This window comes from Myxine glutinosa, chromosome 10 (genome assembly GCF_964187855.1).
Source record: "Myxine glutinosa chromosome 10, kmMyxGlut1.1, whole genome shotgun sequence".
Lineage (NCBI taxonomy): Eukaryota > Metazoa > Chordata > Myxini > Myxiniformes > Myxinidae > Myxine > Myxine glutinosa.
Genome location: NC_136270.1, coordinates 26,307,850 through 26,327,654, shown reverse-complemented (window position 1 = coordinate 26,327,654; position 19,805 = coordinate 26,307,850). Strand labels below are relative to the sequence as shown.

General features: G+C 47.0%; 1 protein-coding gene and 1 long non-coding RNA gene across 7 annotated transcripts in view; one reads left to right on the top strand and one right to left on the bottom strand.

The window, feature by feature from the left end:
- LOC144894007 (EP300-interacting inhibitor of differentiation 3-like) overlaps positions 1-19,805 on the bottom strand; it is a 74,872-nt gene that overhangs the window by 23,550 nt on the left and 31,517 nt on the right. For all 6 annotated transcript variants that reach the window (XM_078785472.1, XM_078785473.1, XM_078785469.1 and 3 more), the window contains 2 exons: positions 14,053-14,152; positions 11,222-11,312 (listed from right to left, as the gene is read on the bottom strand). In XM_078785472.1, the coding sequence (XP_078641598.1) occupies positions 11,222-11,312; positions 14,053-14,152 (191 nt within the window). The remainder of the gene's footprint in view (positions 1-11,221; positions 11,313-14,052; positions 14,153-19,805) is intronic.
- On the top strand, positions 642-5,122 carry LOC144894013 (uncharacterized). The gene is made up of 2 exons (XR_013624691.1): positions 642-769; positions 5,078-5,122. It is a non-coding gene; the product is annotated as an uncharacterized LOC144894013 (long non-coding RNA).

Sequence of the window (19,805 nt, the reverse complement as noted above, 5' to 3'; positions counted from 1 at the left end):
TAAAAATGGTACGTGCTGCCCCTTGCTTCAAGTTCAAGCATAGAGCACGGACAAACAATAATCTCGTAACATAAGCGCAGGCTTTGATGGGCCGAATGACCTCCTCATGCATCAAAGTCAATTGTAAGGGAACTCGTGTTTTATTTATTTTTGCAAGTCGACATTACTGGGAACAAGTAACAATGCGAGTGACGAATGATCAGTTCAAGTAAAAATTCTGTATATTTAGCTCCAACCAAATATCCATGTAATGAAATTGTGTCTAAGTTGAACCAAGGTGCTATGCTGCCTTCGACCACTGAGAGGCTTCCATAAGAACTCGGACGGACATCGCTCCGACACATTCCTGTGACATTTATTCTGTGTGGTAGTGCATACTCGAATGGTGCATATTGCTAGATGCTCCAGGCTTGCTTGCACTAAATTGCTAATCCATTGTTACTTCTATGATTATGGTATATTGGTATACTGATACAATGCTTGTGATTTCTTACAGGTGTTGCTAGAGATCGAAACTGAATTAAACCTACTATTGGGACAATGTTGTAGATCTGGTTTTTACAACAATTAATTCAGTTTCCTCTCTTCGTGCTGAATGAGACCAACATGGCTCATAAGCTGATCCAAGTTCCAGTTTTCTGCGCGGACCCCCAAGCGCCGGACGCATCCGCTCAATTGCTTGCTACACTGGTTGAAGCTCCTGACTAATCATCTGAATTCGCAGGAGGGAATCACCGCTGACACGAAGCTTGCGGTGTTGCAATCCAAGGTGAATCATACTGTGTACATGTCCATTACACAGTGCGCTACGTACGATACTGCTGTGGCCGAGCTGAAACGTATTTACATCAAAACACAAAGCGCGGTCTACACCCGACATTTGCTTGTGTCTCGACGACAAGAGCCCACGGAGACTATAGACCAATTCGCTCAAGACCTCCGACGATTATTGAAGGACTGTACCACTGAGGTACGCACCCATGCACAAGTCTGGGATGACCTTGCTCGCGATGCTTTTGTCTCAGGCATTAGATCGCAGGTCGTCAGACAAAGACTACTCGAACAAGACGACTTGACCCTAGAAACAGCCCTTCGGTTATCTCACGTGTACACCGAAGCACAGGTACAAGCCGACTCGTATGAACGCCCATACGTCACTGCAGGGATATCCTGACAGACACGACCGGAGAGAGCTTCCGCCGAACTAGAGGATGCTGCATCCTCGCCGGAATTGGAGGCACCTGATGCGCTCGAGGACCCCGACCCGAGTTTGACAGCGGCCGCTGCTGCTGGACCCAAGCCAGGAAATAACGCTAAGTGCTATTTCTGCGGGAACCGGAACCGTCTCAGGTCAGTTTGTCCGGCTAAGGAGGCGAAGTGTCATTTATGTTCGAAGACGGGTCACTTTGCAAAAGTTTGTCGTTCGTCGCGAGGCGGGCGAGCTCGCTTGATGCTGAATGTGCTCATCTCCGTGCCCGTGGAACAAATGGCGCCTCACCCGGCCTTGATTGGAATCGCCCCTCTCCGTGGGCCCCGAACTGAGAGGTCGACCATGATGAGACTTGCCGCGTCGACTAAACAATTCGCGCAATCACAGCGGTACGCGGCACGATTGTCCTTGACAGGAATTCTTTCGACGCCCAGCCCACTTCCGGGTTTGGCTCCCCGATCTGCGTACGCTGGCTTCGAATCTCCGCGCGTGGCGCGAGCGCCCTCTGGTGGCGGCACGACCGACCTACGATCCACTTTGACCACACGAAAGCTGGGATCTCCGCGCGTGGCACGAGCGCCCTCCGGTGGCGGCACGACTGGCCTACAAGCGACTTCAACTGCACGAAAGACATTAGCTGGCGTCGGATCCACACGTGAGGCTTGAGCGCCTCCTCTCGACAACTCGACATCTGCAGGGCCACCTGGCCTGTCCCGCGCTATTATCCCACTCATGATTGAAGGAATTTTTGCAAATGCTTTAATTGACACCGGATCCACTGATAGTTATGTCGATTTTCGACTTGTTCAGAAGCATGGCTGGCCGATTCTCGGAACAAAATGCAGAATCTTCATGGCTTCTCAAGGGCTATGGCTTAGCACGAAGGGGGAATGTCGACTGAAGCTTGTAATTAAGGGTCGAATGTTTCCGGATGTGCATTTAATGGTCTTACCAGCATTATGTGCAGAAGTTTTGCGAGGACATGATTTTCTCTGGCGACATGGGCGTTTGGAAATGGAATTTGGTGGTACTGACACTCTTGCTGTGTGTGCTCTTGCAGGGATAGAAATTGAACCACTGTCGCTGTTTCCCAATATGACTACTGACTGTACTCCGGTGGCTGTTAAATCGCGACGCTACTCACGGGCTGACACGCAATTCATTGCTGAAGAGACTGCGCAGCTGTTAAAGGAAGGTATTATAGAACCTAGTCGGTCCCCTTGGCGGGCCCAAGTTTTGGTGGTTCGAACAGAATCGCACCGCAAACGCATGGTAATCGACTATTCGCAGACGATTAATCGGTTTACCCAATTGGATGCCTACCCGCTCCCGGGAATGGATTCTCTGGTACGGCAGGTGGCACAATATTCGGTATACAGCACTCTCGATCTACGTAGTGCGTATCATCAGATTCCAATCTCCGAGGCAGATCGCATCTACACTGCGTTTGAATCCGGACAGAGGTTGTACCAGTTCATCCGGCTGCCTTTCAGGGTCACGAATGGGGTAGCGTGCTTCCAAAGGGCTATGGACGACCTCATCGCTAAGGAGAATTTAACCAATGTCTTTGTTTATCTGGATAATCTCACGGTTTGTGGGTACGACAAAGAACATCATGATGCTAATCTGAAGCACTTCCTCGAGGTTGCGCACAAGTATCGCCTGACTATGAACGAGGCTAAATGTCGCTATTCTGCTCGAACGATAGATCTCCTGGGGTACACCGTGACCCACGGCTCTATTGCTCTGGATAAGGAGCGTCTGCGACCCTTGCTCGACATGGCCCAGCCCTGCGATCGAGCTTCTTTGAAGCGTGCTCTCGGGCTGTTTGCTCATTACTCTAAGTGGGTTCAAAATTTTTCCGAGAAACTCCGCCCACTTGTCGATTGCGATGCGTTCCCCATGAGTGGCGCTGTTAAGGCTGCTTTCCATGGCCTGAAGTCCGACATTGCTGGTGCCGCTGTGTCGACGATAGACGAAAACAAGTCCTTTGTTTTGGAAAGCGATGCTTCGGATCACGCGATAGCTGCTACACTCTCTCAAAGGGGAAGGGGGTTTGGAGGGGGGGGGGGGGGGGGGTGGCCTGCGGCTTTCGTTTCAAGGACTCTCTCCTCCGGGGAGCGAAGACACTCGTCTGTTGAAAAGGAGGTGAACGCCATCATTGAGTCTATCAGGTGCTGGCGGCCATATTTGCTTGGGAAATGTTTTGAGATCATTACGGACCAACAAAGTGTTGCCTTTATGTACGACACGCAACATGCTCAACGCATTAAGAATGAGAAAATCACTCGCTGGCGGATTGAACTAGCCGATTTCTGTTACAAAATCAAATATCGCCCGGGGAGGGATAACCTCGTTGCAGATGCTTTGTCACGGCCTGCGGTGTGTGCGGGTCTCACCCCCTTTGAGGATCTGCGCATCCTTCATGACACCTTGTGCCATCCCGGCGTGACGCGTTTCGCTCATTATGTGCGCAGTCGAAACTTTCCCTATTCCGTTGAGGATATACGTCGGCTCTGTCGCACCTGTTCCGTATGCGCTGAACTTACACCTCGCTTCTACAATCCTCCGATGGGTACGCTGGTCCGGGCCACTCGGCCGTGGGAGAGATTGGCAATGGACTTCAAAGGACCACTGCCGGCTTCACCGGCTTCGAGTAGTTCTTGTTATTTACTCACGATCATTGATGAGTTCTCCAGATTCCCTTTCGCTTTCCCGTGCAGCGATATGTCTGCGGCTACGGTTATCCGATGTCTGCAGAACTTGTTTTCTATGTTTGGCAATCCGGCCTTTGTGCACACTGATCGAGGTGCGGTGTTCTTATCCCAAGATGCGAGACACTTCTTGCTCCAACATAATATCGCTTCTAGCTATACTACTCCGTACAGGCCTCAGGCGAACGGACAGGTGGGACGATTTAATGGCATCATATGGAGAGCCATTACTCCGAGCCTGAAGTCCCGCGGACTAGGGCTGGACCGATGGGCTTGGTCGCTACCTTGGGCGTTAAGTTCGATCAGGACTTTACTGTGCACCGCTACTAATCAAACTCCCCACGACCGTATGTTTCGCTACCCGCGTCGATTGGGCAGTACCCGTCCTCTGCCGGGCTGGCTTGCTGAGCCCGGACCGGCCTTCCTCAAACGCGCGGTTCGCACAAGTAAATACGACCCTCTCGTTGACAAAGTGCATGTTCTCCAAACCAATCCCGAGCACGCTCGTGTACTGTTGCCCAATGGACGGGAGTCTACAATCTCAGTGCGCCATCTTGCGCCATGTGGGGATACTGACGAGCCGGCTTACGGTATAGTCGATCCGACAATGGAAAATCTACCGGCTACTCCATCACCACATGCACCCGATCCGTATGGCTTTGTGGGGCCACCGCTGTCACCCGATTTAGGCGGACATTCCGATGCGGGGGATTCCGGCCTCGGGGATGTGGTACCAGGTGTCTATCGGACACGCGCCGGGAGAGAAATTTGCCGCCCCGACCGCTATGGTTGGACTGATTGACAAAGACTGACAACTGCTGCTCATTGATATTACTCTGCTGCTAACTGATGATATGTGCTGCTAGCTTGATTCCTACCAAGCGGAAGTGTAGTTTTAACGGCGGGGAGAATGTAATGAAATTGTGTCTAAGTTGAACCCTGGTGCTATGCTGCCTTCGACCACTGAGAGACTTCCATAAGAACTCGGACGAACATCGCTCCGACACATTCCTGTGACATTTATTCTGTGTGGTAGTGCATACTCGAATGATGCGTATTGCTAGATGTTCCAGGCTTGCTTGCACTAAATTGCTAATCCATTGTTACTTCTATGATTATGGTATACTGATACAATGCTTGTGATTTCTTACAGGTGTTGCTCGAGATCGAAATTGAATTAAACTTACTATTGGGACAATGTTGTAGATCTGGTTTTTACAACAATCCACATCATATATGAATGTTTTGGAGTTCATAAAGCTCTTATTTATTTGAGTAGACCGCACAATTTCTGTAACTGCAGTAGTTTTAAAGATGGAAAGAATAACCCAATATTTTGGTTTTGCAATTTGCAAAGAAAAAGGTGATAATAAGGTTGTTAAACGGACAAGAACAACAAATGCCCCACAAACAAAGAGGAGGTGAAACACCCTAGATGAGTTTAAATGTGTTCTGTCCATTTTAGCATCGGATAGAAAAAACTAACTGGAACGGCACTCGGTAGAGCATAAACCTCCACCAGGCTGAACAGTTTACGTTTTGTATCCGCTGATAGGCCGGATCTGAATTCGGACCTGAACCAAATTCTAATCGGCTTGTTCTCGTCACCTAACTTGTCACTCCATCTAGTTTTGTCATTATCCGTCCACAAGTTTTTTGAAATATCAGGCTTTATATCGTTTTTGGCCCGATCACTCATTGGTGAAGAAGCACTTGAAAATAAAAAAATTCTCGTATCCAGATCCATATTCAGATCTTAACCAAAATATAATCATTTCGTCCTTGTCACACACCCAACCTCTCCACCAAATTTCGTCTGAATCCTTAAACAACAATAACTTTTTGAGACATCCTGTCCACAGACAGACAAACAAACAGACAGGGGTGAAAACAACCTCTGCCCAACTTCGGTGGCAGAGGTAAAGATAAGAAGGAGAACGGCAGGAGCTACAACATTCTACTGAGATCTCGCGAGATCTTGGAGACGGCGGCAGGGATTTTCGAAGCTCCACACGGTCTCCACGTTTTCAAAGTTAAGTCTGTTCACAATTGTATTTTGTCGAAACTGTATTTATCTTTCGGGGTGTGAAGTTGTAGTGTGCACCTTGGAAGTTTCTCGGTGTTTATCTTTCATAAATTAATCGTCTGTTTGCCGCGTCGCGAGCAAGGCCTTTGCCGCGTCGCGAGCGATTTGAAATCGAAGTTAAGTAATTGTTCCCATTTCTATTTTCGTTATAACTGTATTTATTTTATGGTGTGTGTACGTATATTGTGTCCCGAGGAGGATTTTCGGTGCAAATCTTTCATACCTGTATTGAAAATCGTGTTAATTCGTGTCGTGTCTTGAGGCCTTGTACAGTGTACAACCTTGAGGCTTTGTTTTTCTCTCAGCGGTCCGTCGTTTGTGCTCCAATAACTTTCGTTCTCTGTTTTCCCAGTCTTTTCACCCCATAGCCTACTTCCTTGTGTAAATGTCAACTAAAAAAAAAAAACAAACAAAACAAAAAAAAAACATTTCCTTCTCTGTTCTCATTCGTTTATTCATTCTTATTCGTTCGTTCGTTCTTCGACCACGTGTTTCTCCCCCATTTCCCCAGATAGTTTTCACTGTTATTAACCTTCAATGTTTACACTTTCCCATCAAGTTCTGTATTCCGTCATATATTATAACACCTTTTTCTTCTTCTTCTTTAAAAGGCTGCTTTCGACTTGCTCACCAAATCTATTCATCCCAAAAAAAAAATTCCATCTCCTATAGTGCCTTTTTTCGACATTCCCTAAACTCTCCTGCACTCCATCCTCCCTCCAGCATCCTTAAACGTATTCTTAACTCGAAGGTCACAAGAAACTCATTTTGCAATAAATGTTCGTTTCCCATTAATCGTACACTTTCAAAAATCCAATCTCACTCCTGCCCTCCAAATCTTCCCCATAACCCCTCCCCTCCAAATCTTCCCCATCACCCCTCCCCTCCAAATCTTCCCCATCACCCATCCCTTTCAAATCTTCCCCCTTTCCCCTCCCCTCCTAATCCTCCCCATCACCCATCCCTTTCAAATCTCCCCCCTTGCCCCCTCCCTCCTAAACTACCCCCTCACCCCTCCCCTCCAAGACTCCCCCTCACCCCTCCCCTCCTAGACTCCTCCCTCACCCCTCCCCTCCAAATCTCCCCCATATCCCATCCCTTTCAAATCCCTCCCCTTTTCCCTTCCCTCCCAAACTCCCCCCTCGCCCCTCCCCTTCAAATCTCCCCACCCTCATTTCTTCTCAATTTCCCCCCTCTCACTCCCCCTCCTCAAAGCGTCCTCCCCGCTTCTTCCCCCTTCCAACTCTCACCTCCATCTCCCCCAACCTTCTGCCTCGCTCTTCCCCCTCCTCAAATAACACCTCATTGTGCCTCACCCAATCACCATCAAACCTTTTGTCCGCCCCATCCTTCCCTTTCTCCGAGCTATTCTGAAATCTCTGACACACCTTCAACAGCTCTCCCTACCTCTTCCACCTCTTCCACATCTTACCCTACCCCTCCTCCCCCCTGTTCTGTATCTGATGCTCCCCCTTCCTCTTCATTAACGGTATGGACCTCAAACATCCGGGGCCTTCGTTCAAACTTAACTGATCTCTCCATACAGGTTGCTTCTGTCAAACCAGACGTGATCTGCTTAACAGAAACTTTCCTCCTTCATGATGTCTCTGATTCCTTAGTATCTCTCCCGGGTTACTCCCTCCTCCGGTATGATAGACCTGAGCCTCGTCCTGGAGGTGGGGTTGCTATCTTTATCAAAAACTTTCTTCCTCACTCGCCCTGCACTGCACTCTCTCCACCTCACCCACAGGAATACCTCTGGCTACGGCTTCCCCTTCGCTCCCACCTCTTGTTCATATGTGTGTTGTACCGTCCACCAAACAGTGATGACTCCATCTACATCTCGCTGTCTGATAATATGGACCAACTTCTATCTACTCATCCCAACTCTCTCTTCCTCATATGTGGTGATTTCAATTTGTCAACATGCTAGTTGGCTGGGTGTGGGTACCTCTCTCACCAGCCATGGCTCCTCAGCAAAGGACTTCTGCGACTCACTGGGACTGACACAATCTGTCAATTTCCCGACCCGGATCTCAGTCAACGGAGCATCTTCTCTTCTGGACTTGGTTATGTCTAACTTCCCTGAAAATGTCTGCTGCTCTTCTTCTGCTCCAATCGGATTATCTGATCATGTCCTTGTTAAAGTGGACATCTCTCTGACCATTCTCAGGGAGCCTGCTCAGCGTCGACGAGTCTGGCATTTCACTCAGGCCAACTGGCACGGTCTTCAAGCAGCCATCAATCATCTGGACTGGTCTCCCATCTCTACCACCTCTGACATCAACTCATCCTGGGAACTCTTCCAAAGTAAATTGCTCTCTCTCATGCACAGATTTATCCCATCTCGTCTTCAGTTGTCATACCCTTCCTCCCGTCCATGGTACACGGAATCTTGTGGTGAGGCTGTTTCCCAGAAACAACTTGCCTTCGTCTCCTGGAAAGCAAATCCAACAGAAGGAAATCTCATTTCCTTTCACAAAGCCCAAAACAAGTGTGTGTCCACCCTCAGGAGAGCCAGGAAACAATATCTCTCCGTTCTCGAGACCGAACTCTCTTATCTGTCTCCCTCTTCCAAATCCTGGTGGCATCTGGTCAAATCTGTTTCTGGTGTTTGTTCCCCCTCCATCCCCTCCCTTACCTCAAACGGCTGCACAGCTGACTCCGCACGTGAAAAAGCTGAATGCCTCAACTCTGTGTTTGCCTCTAAATCTTGTGTCCCAAACCCATCCCTCTCTGTACCCACCATACCCAGTCGTACCCAGCTGCTCCTGGACTCCGTGTCCTTTCCTCCTGACAAGGTGGAAAAGTTTCTGTCAACCCTCGACTCTGATTCTGCAACTGGACCTGACGGCATCAGCCCACGGGTCTTAAAATCCTGTTCTTCTGCTCTTTCACTCCCTCTCTCTGTTCTCTTCACCCTCTCATTTGCTCAAGGTCAACTGCCATCTACTTGGAAATCAGCCAACATCACCGCTTTGCACAAAAAGGTGCAAAAACAGATCCAAGCAACTACAGACCAATCAGCCTTCTCCCAATTATCAGCAAAGTCATGGAATCCATCATTGCTTCGGATATGAAATCTTTCCTCTTCTCCAATGGCTTGATCTCTGATCATCAATTTGGTTTCAGACCAGGTCACTCTACTCTGGACATGCTGCTTCTGCTGTCTCAACAATGGATGGAGGTCCTCAATGCCAAACAGGAAATTAGAGCTGTCTCCCTCGACATATCACGTGCCTTCGATACGGTCTGGCACCCCGCTCTGCTCACCAAACTCTCCTCCTTTGGTATCCATGGAAATCTCCACGCATGGCTGGCGGACTTCCTCTCTAGTCGTCGTCAACGTGTGGCCCTGAATGGGTTTCTCTCATCTCCTCTTCCTGTTCAGGCTGGAGTTCCCCAAGGCAGTGTTCTGGGCCCTGTGCTTTTTCTGGTCTTCATCAATGATCTCTCTGACTCTCTTGAAAATCCTCTCTATCTCTTTGCTGATGACTCCACTCTCTGCCGCTCCATTCCTCATCCCTCAGATCGGCAGTCTGCAGCCTCCTCACTCTCTGCAGACCTGGACAAAATCACAGACTGGGCAAACAAGTGGTACATGTCTTTCAATCCTGACAAATCTCACACTCTTACGATGTCTCTCCGAAAAGACCGACTGGACAACCCTCCCATCTACTTTCTGAATAATCCTCTCCAAGAAGTTCTGTCACTCAAGCTTTTGGGTCTCACTATCTGCCATGATCTTTCCTGGGAAAACCACATTTCCAAGCTGGCCTCCAAAGCCAGTCGCCGACTGGGCATCCTCCGTCGTGCGAAGTCCTTCCTTGGCACACCTGAGCTCCTCACCACATACAAGGCTTTCATCCGCAGCTCAATGGAGTACTGCTCTCCCCTCTGGGCTGGTGCTCCTGCCTCACACCTAGCTTGTCTTCATGCTGTTGAAACCAAAGCGTTCAGAATCATTGGAATCTCCCGCGATGACGCTATCTACGAGGGCCTTTCACTTAATCACCGCAGGCAGGTTGGTGGTCTTTCCGTCTTCTACCGACTCCTCTCCGGCCTTGCTCCCCCAGCTCTCTCTGAGCTCTGTCCCCCAAATATTCCTGCAGGACGCACAAGATCTGCCTGCAACCCTCTTATGGTTAAACTGCCAAAATCAAGACTCTCTGCTCACCTTCACTCCTTCATTCCTCTTTTCTCCCGCCTCTGGAACAAACTCCCTCACTCTCTTCAATCCCACTCCTCCCTCCAGGTCTTTAAAACGGCTGTTCACCACCATCTCTTATCTTCACCAATCCAAAACCTTGATCTTTTCTACCCCCGCTAATTTCACCCCAAATCCACTTTTTTGAAGTGACTTTTGACTTCTTTCCTGGAAGTCCTTGGTGTCCTTGCGTTTTATACCTATCCTGCCTCCCCCCAGGCCCTCTCCCTCCAAAAACATCTCCTGATGTCCCTGCTCTCAAATGTTGTGTTTGTGTGCTTCCTCCCCTTCTTGTCGACCGCTCCCATTTTTATATACTTTGTTTGCTTGTTTGTTTGATTTGTTTGTTTGATAAATGTTAGCTCTTTCACGAGCCTCGACTCTGTACACCAACAAAAAAAACCAAAAAAAAAAACCAGTCTAAACCCACTTTGTGAAAAAGAGGAACAGCTCAAAAAAGGTAAAGATGAAGATAATAACATAGTTAATGATTTTGATATCTATCATCCACATGGCCTGTCGGTTGCCCAATAACCAGATGGAAGCAAACAGTGGAGAATGATCTAATGGAAACAGGAATCACTATGGAGGAAGCACAACATGTAGCCCAAGGTCGGAAAGGGTGGAAAGCTGTGGTTCGGGCGTCATGCGGTGGGAGGACAACAACAAAGATCTACATTATAAAAGGAGCCGTGTCTGTCTGTCTGTTTGTCGTGTTATAACTTGAAAACGGATTAACAGATTTCAATAAATCCAACGATGGTAGATTTGGGTAACTCATGGGAGTGTTTGTGATCAAAAACATTTTTTTATGGGTACATGGACACGCGTGTCAAAACTGCAAATGCCAACACGTGACATTGGTTGTCCCTGCCCGGAAAGCAGGATCTCCCAAAAATCCGTTTTTCTTCTTCCCCATAGATTAGCCATCACAGCAAAAATTGGTATTTCTGTCAGCGAAGCGACGGGTCTTATATTTTAGTATTGATAAAAGGAGAACTCACCATCTTTCTTCACATATGCTGATAAAATATCCAACACACGCTTTATTTCTTTTTCTGTTGCCTTGTCACGGTTATGTTCAACTTGAGGAACCTACAAAAAACATTCCAATATTTTTTATGACTTTTCCAACAGTATATTGTTAATCTGGACACCTTCATTCATTTGAATACAGATAAAAGCACCATGGTATAGGTTTACTTTATATTTATTAAGAAACATCTGCAATAATCCTTTAAATATAGAGTGCTTTCTCCATTTTAATTTTGGACAGTATAACAACAGTGGAGTGGAGGAATGGTTGATCAGAGTAGTGATGGCAATGTATAAAAGAGCGTGCACAGCTGTAAGGACGAAGGACGGGAACAGTGGTGAGTTTAAGGTGAAGGTGGGAGTGCATCAGGGGTCGGTACTAAGTCCACTACTATTTGTAGCTGTGATGGAGGTGCTGGCTCAGAACGTAAAGGAGGGTTTACCGTGGGAGTTGTTGCATGCAGATGATCTGGTGTTGATTGCAGAAAGTATGGATGGACTGAAGGAGAAGATGAACAAGTGTAAGGAATGTATGGAGACAAAAGGTCTGAAGGTGAATATCGGAAAAACGAAGGTGATGGCAAGTGGTAAAGCATGTGGTGAGGTGGAAAGAACTGGGAAGTGGCCGTGTGCTGTGTGCAGGAAGGGTGTCGGAGTGAATTCCATTCAATGTACAAAGTGCGCTGAGTGGGTTCATCAAAAATGTAGTGGTTGGAGAGGGTCATTAACCAGTGTGGCAGCTACATTTAAATGTAAGGTGTGCACAGAGGGAGCTGCAGAAGGAGGAAATGTTGAGTTGGATCTTGGAGACGGCGTGAAGCTGGAAGGTGTGAAAACATTTTGTTACCTAGGAGACATGCTGAATGGAGAAGGTGGATCAGACTCGGCAACGGTTGCTCGAGTGAGATGTGCATGGAAGAAGTTTCGGGAACTGAGTGGCGTGCTGACGAGGAGGGGAGTGTCATTCAAGCTGAAGGGAAAGATGTATGCTGCATGTGTGAGAAGTGTTATGATTTATGGGAGCGAGACATGGGTAATGAACATAGAGCAGCAACGAAGGCTGGAAAGGGTGGAAAGGCGAATGGTTCGGTGGATGTGTGGAGTATCGTTGAGAGAGAGGAAGACAAATGATGAATTGCGAAAGATGATGGGAATAGAGCCTGTGATGAATGCTGTGAAGAGAAACAGTTTGAGATGGTTTGGTCATGTGTTGAGGAAGGATGAAACTGACTGGTTGAGAAGAGTGATGGAAATGAATGTAGAAAGAAGTGGAGGACGGGGAAGACCGAGAAAGACTTGGCGAAAGATGGTCGAAGAAGAAATGCGGGCAAGGGGGTTAACAAGGGGAGATGCAGAAAATAGGGCAAAATGGAGAAGATTGTCATGGGGACCGCAAGGCTAACCCCCACTCTTGCAGGGAAAATGGCCTTAAAATGCATGGTTGTTTGTTGTATAACAACATTGGATATATTTCAGGGGAGACGGGAGAGGGGAAGGGGTAGAAAAACAGCAATGGGATAACAGAATTCAAATCATTTGGGTTGGGACTTGAAGAGTCACACTGCTCGTGCTTTGCTTTGGTACAACTGCTACACTTATATATGCCTAGTTTGGAAGGTGCCAGGTGTAGTTCTTATCTATCCATGACATCTGCGATTTCATCACTGAGCAGCCACCGGCCAAACTGGACCTTTTCAAAATGAGTTTGGGCCGGTTAAAAAAAAAAAAAAAAAAAGAACAATTATTAAGGTAAATATTCATCGAGCATGACCAATTCCGTGTGACTTTTGTGGTGAAAGCAAACCATTGGCCTAGGCAGCCAAAGGGGACTCCAGTGACAGTCACAAAGGGTCTCCTCACAAACTACCTGACCGATATGGATCAAATTTTGTTTGATGCATCGAGACAGCAAGGTCTCATGGTGTTGTGCTCTCCATCCATAAGCGCCGCTCATAAAGAGAATTATAAAAGAGGGGTTCTGCCCCAAATATTGGTATTTCATTCAAAAATCTTTCTTTGTACAAAAAAAATCTCTTTTTTAAAAAATTTTTCTGGTCTTTCTGTCTTTTACCGACTCATATCCGGCCTAGCTCTCCAAGCTCTATCTGTGCTCTGTCCCCCAAATATTCCGACAGGTCGCACAAGATCTGCCAGCAACCCTCTTCTTGTGAAATTGCCAAAATCAAGACTCTCTGCTCACCTTCACTCTTTCATTCCTCTTTACTCCCGCCTCTGGAACAAACTCCCTCACCACTCTCTTCAATCCCACTCCTCCCTCCAGGTCTTTAAAACAGCTGTTCACCACCATCCCTTATCTTCCCCCATCCAAAACCTTGATATTTTCTACCCCCGTTAATTCACCCCAGATCCACTTTCTTGAAATACCGTCTTCGTTCCTGGAAGTTCGAGCAGTGTCCATGTGTTTTATACCTTCCCCCCCCCACCCCCCCCCCCCCCGCCTTCCCATGCCTCCTCCCCCCAAGCCCTGCCCTTCTCACAGATCTTTCGATGTCACTGTTGTACTTGTGTGCTTCCGTCTCTCTCCCCATCTAGTCTCCCACTCCCTTTATTGTATGTTTTGTTTGTCCGATTGTTTTTTTTGTGATTGATGCCTCGATCTTGTATACAAAAACAAACAAAAAAAAGGATTCTAAAGGAGAAATACTAAGAAGAGTCCTAAATTGGCGGCCATAGTGTAGAAATTGCAGGTGGAGACATTTAAACTATCCAACTAAACGATGGAACTGCCACACACGGCTCATTTTATATATATCGACTTCATAAAACAGCATTTTCATACCCGTGTCGGCATGCTGCTTGGCTCTGCCTTCTGTTTCACACGATGAATTCGCTCCAGTGGAGGAGCAGGCATAACGGGGCCGGATGTGAAAGAGCCGAGCCTGAGAGACCAAATGTTATTCATGAATCCATTGGATTATTGTATATGCATGTTCTCGCCAAGGTGGTACATATGAGTAACAGGGATTACATAATAAATGGAGAGGATGGGGAAACCATATTCATAAAATCAAATAAATCAAACTTGATCATAACTCCTGCACTTTCAATTTGAATAAATACTTTCTTTGCTACTATGCTACAGTCAACAACTTAAAAAAAAAAAAAAAAAAAAACTAGGGGCAATACCCCTGGTGCTCACCTGGTAGAATAAACAGTATAATACACTGACTAGGGGTATTTTAAACCAATTTCAATGGTTGCTAGAAGACAGCGCAGCATGTGGAATCATACTAACATAATCATAAGACTTTAAACAAAGAAGACAAGCGTTACGCCGAGGTCCCCCATCGGTGAAGTGATGCGAGTTGACAAAGTGGAAGACGCAGAAAACATGGAAGAGTCGATAATATTTGCGAGTGGGTTGGAGACACACCCACACACCAGATTAGAAGTTAGTAGTTCGTTTATTTTTTAAGATATTCCGCTCACAAGGTTCAGACATATATGGTGGCGGCCATCTTGGATTTTGATGTGGCGACCCAATTTTCAATAGCGTGTTTCCTTATGCCTAGATAGTCGCGCACCAGATTAGAAGAGAGTAGTTAGTTTATTTTTCAAGATATTCCACTCACAAGGTTCAGACATATATGGTGGTGGCCATCTTGGATTTTGACGTGGCAACCCAATTTTCAATAGCGTTCTTCCTTATGCCGAGATACACCCACACACCAGATTAGAAGTTGGTACTTCGCTTATTGTTCAAGATAGTCCGCTCACAAGGTTCAGACATACATGGCGGCGGCCATCTTGGATTTTGACGTGGCGACCCAATTTTCAATAGCGTTCTTCCTTATGCGTAGATACACCCACACACCAGATTAGAAGTTGGTAATTCGCTTATTGTTCAAGATATTCATCTCACAAGGTTCAGACATACATGGCGGCGGCCATCTTGGATTTTGAGGTGGCGACCCAATTTTCAATAGCGTTCTTCCTTATGCGTAGATACACCCACACCCCAGATTAGAAGGTAGTCGTTCATTTATTTTTCAAGATATTCCGCTCACAAGAGTACGCACTCACGGACAGACGGAAACACGCACGGACGCAACACGGACGGAGTGTAAAACCATAGTCCCCCTTTCGCTCCGCGGTGCGACGGGGGACAAACCCCTCCCCCCCCCCCCCGTATTCCCCCAAAGGGGCACATTTTTTAATGCCGTGAACAAACATTAGGTACATCACGGGTGACGAAGATTGTGGTGAAGTTTCATCTAAATTGCGTGTGTAGTTTGAGAAGAAAGCAAATACCTATTTTGGTGGGCAAACCCCCGTAGAGCCCCAAAGGGGCAGATTTTGTTAATGCCGTGAACAAACTTTGGTACAGCACGGGTGGTGATAGGTTGTGGTCAAGTTTCATCGAAATTGTGTGTGTAGTTTCAGAGAAGAAAGCAAATTCCTATTTTGGGGGGGTCAAACCTGGATCCACTTTGATCCCCGGTAGACCCCCTTGAACAAACCTTGAACAAACTTTAGTCACAACACAACAAATATCATTTGTGCCAAGTTTGGTCACAATCCCTTCAGCGGTTTCGGAGAAGAAGTTGCAAATGTTTACGGACTGATGATGCGCCATCGCATAAGCTCCCCTGAACTTCGTTCCAGGTGAGCTAACAAGAAAGAGCAATGAGAGATTGCAGACCCTCACCAGGACTTGTTTTGTGAGGTGTATTTTGTGGAGTGTTTTTGTACATTCTTTCATTATTTTGTACAACCCCACTTTCCTCAGACATGCGTGATACATGACGTCCTCTTTATAAAACTGAATTCAATATTGTATTTTAAATATATATTTTAAAATGAGGCTGTCCTCACAGTCTTTTGAGTCCCCGGGGTCTTTTGCATCCTCGGAGTCTTTTGGGTCATCAGGGTCCTATGGTGGTTAATGGATGTACGTAATTAATAGACATTATGCAACTGACTTCAAACAGTACATAATTAATAGATATATTGAAAACTCACATGGCTGGAGAAGATAATATAGTACGTTTCTTCTTCTTCAAACAATAACAACTGCTGGCCTGAGTAGAAATAGCTCAGATGGCAGAGCACTGGTACGGTTCACCAGAGGACCTGGGGTTCGATTCCTGGTCTGGGCATGTAATTTTCCCACATATGTCAATTAATTCGTTATAATCCTGTTCATTTATTTAATTGTGTTTCTACGCTCCCAGTGGTCTTAGTAATAGTGGACATGGATTTGTCCTCCCAGTGGAGGAAGACCCTCTCGTGAGCAGGCCGTTGGTGCTCCTATGGTTGGAAGCGAGTGCCCTAGAAGCAGGGACAGAGAGTGGCAATTATGTGTGGGGAAAATTCCATCCTTGGTCAGGGTCACCCAGATAGTTCAGATGGCAGAGCACTGGTACGGTTCACCAGAGGACCTTTTTTCTTATTATTTTTGAAATTTTTGATAATTTACCAAAATAATTGAAAATTTAATACAGAAACATCTAATTATCATAAGTATTCAACCCCTTGAGTCAATACCTCAAGGAAGTGCCTTTGGCAGCAATTACAAATTCGAGTCTTCTTGAGTATGTCTGTATCAGCTTTGCACATCTAGATTTGGGAGAGTTTCTCACATTCTTCCTTGCAGATTTTCTCAGGTTTTGTCAAGTTGGATGGGGAGCATCGGTGAACAGCAATCTCTAAGTCTTTCCACAGATTCTCAATGGGATTCAAGTCTGGGCTTTGGCTGGGCATCTCAAGGCCTTTCACGTTCTTGTTCTGAAGCCATTCCAGTGTTGATTTGGCTGTATGCTTGGGGCTATTGTCCTGTTGGAATGTAAATATTTGCTGCTTTTGCACTCTTAAGCAGGTTCTCCTCAATGATTTTTCTGAATCAAGCTATATTCATTGTTCCCTCTATCCATACAAGTCTACCAGTCCCTGCCACTGAAAAGCATCCCCATGACATGATGTTGCCACCACCATGCTCCATGCTGTGCTTGGTTTCCGCCAGACGTAGGGCTTTGCATTCAGGCCAAAGAGTTCCAATTTTCGTCTCATCAGACCACAGAATATTTTGCCTCATGCTCTCAGTCTTTCATGTGCCTTTTTGGAAAATCCAGGCGTGCTATGTGCCTTTTTCTCACGAGTGGCTTCTGTTTGGCCACTCTCCCATAAAGCCTAGATTTGTGAAGTGCTGCAGAGTCTGTTGTCCATCCAGCAGGTTCTCCCATCTCAGCCAAGGAACTCTAGTTCTGTCAGAGTGGTCATTGGGCTATTGGTCACTTCCATGACCAAGGTACTTCTTGCCCAGTTGCTCAGTTTGGTCAGATGGCCAGCTCTAGGAAGAGTCTGGGTAGTTCCCTATTCTTTGTATTTCCTAATGATGGAGTTTACTGCGCTATTAGGAGCTTTCAACACTCTAGAAATAGTTTTATACCATTTCCCAGATCTATGCCTCTTCACAATTATATTGTTATGAATTTGGGTAGAGGAATATCTAGAGCCAGATAGATCTGCAAAGGTAGGTACTCGACTGTCGTGATAGGGAATCTACCTGTAATAAGTTCTATGTTTAGACCGGATATCGGTATAAGTCGTATCTGTGAACCCCACCGCGAGGGGGGCGGGGTATGCTAATTAGTACAGGGATTATGGATAAAATTGCTTTGTTTGTCGTTCCTTCTGTCGCCAATCCAGTGTCCATTATGGCAACGCACTCATTTAGACACTTAGATAGGTCCCTTAGTGCACACATTAATTAAATCCCCTCCCTTAAAAAAGATGCACCAGAAAGACAAGCAGGAAGCGGCCGCGTACAACGCCGGCGTGGGCGTCAAACATTGTGCAAGGCAGGCTATCGCCACGCCCAGGGAACGTGTGATTGGTTGGTGCGGAAGGCGCGAACCTTCAGCCAATCAGCGCGGAAGGCGCCAAACGTCCATTTAGAAGGGGGTCGCTAATTGGAGGAAGAGCGCCGCTGACGCCGGAAGGCGGGAAACACCATGAAGAATCGAGGCTCTGATTGGTAACGTGCCAGAACTGACATCACACCGCGCGTGACAAAACGTCTGGATCGCGGGCATTTCGCCCCTTCACACTGGACCCTTCGTGCTGGAGATCGCCCCTTCGTGCTTGTGTGGCTCTGCGCTGGACCTTTCGTGCTTGAAGCTCTCTCTGCGCTGGACTCCTGGAGATCTGTTGGTTCTTCTTCCCTGCGTGGTCGTTGGCATCTTCCCTGAATCTTCGTGATACTTTTGGTGCTGTTGGTCCTTCTTGGCGCTCGGTGCTTTTGGTGCTGTGAGCGGACGGACCTTGTGTGCGACCGACGAGGAGCTTGGAGCGAGGCGTGCCGCTGAGCGGGTCGCTGGGGGCCTGGTGGAGCGCACAAACTAGGCGGACGGAGGCTTCTTTGCGTCGGCATCAGGGCCGGATGGGGCCGCGTTGGATGACGGACGCACCACTGCAGACAGTTAAAGACGCACCACATCTCACACAAATACACGACGAACGTTTTATTTTATTAAATCATTTCCTTTGTGTCATATTTGAAGTCTGTGTGGGGACGTCCCAATTTAGAATTAGGTTTTATCGTCACGTTTCCTTGTTCTCGGGTTCCGTTCAATAAACGTGTTTATTTTTGTACATTTTACCCTGGATTCCCGTTTGAGTTCATTCCCTCTACAAGCACGCGCTTGTCGCTTCTTCTTCTTCTTCCTTCTTCCTCCCGTGCTTGTTAGTCAAATCCGCCACTGATCGTCGCCTCAAGTAAAGCCGTTCGGTCATCCGCGGTCCTCCGGTGTTAACCGAGGGATTCGCGTGACATTATCTTGGAGTTCTACGGACAGTTCCTTCGACCCCATTGGTAAGGTTTCTGCTCTGACATGCACTGTCAACTGTGGGACCTTATATAAAAAGGTGTGTTTCTTTCTAAATCATGTCCAATCAATTGAATTGGCCGCAGGTGGACTCGAATCAGGTTTTTTTTTTGTTGTTTTTTTTTTGTATACAAGATCGAGGCTCGTGAAAGAGCAAACATTAATCACACAAAAAGTCAAACCGACACAAACCAACACATAAAACACAAAATAAGGGGAGCGGGAGACAAGATGGGGAGAGAAGGCGAAGGACACAAACACAACATTTGAGAGCAGGGACATCGAGAGAACTGTGGGAGGGAGAGGGTTTGGGGGAGGTGGGAGAGGTATAAAACATATGGACACTGCAAAGACTTCCAGGAAAGAAGTTGGAATTTCGAAAAAGTGTATCTGGGGTGAATTAGCGGGGGTAGAAAAGATCAAGGTTTTGGATGGGGGAAGATAAGAGATGGTGGTGAACAGGTGTTTTAAAGACCTGGAGGGAGGAGTGGGATTGAAGGGAGTGGGGGAGTTTGTTCCAGAGGTGGGAAAAAAGGGGAATAAAAGAGTGAAGATGAGCAGAGAGCCTAGATTTTGGCAGTTTAACCATAAGAGGGTTGCTGGCAGATCTTGTGCGACCTGTAGGAATATTTGGGGGACACAGCACATACAGAGCTGGGGTAGCTTGGCCAGAGAGGAGTCGGTAGAAGACAGAAAGACCACCAAC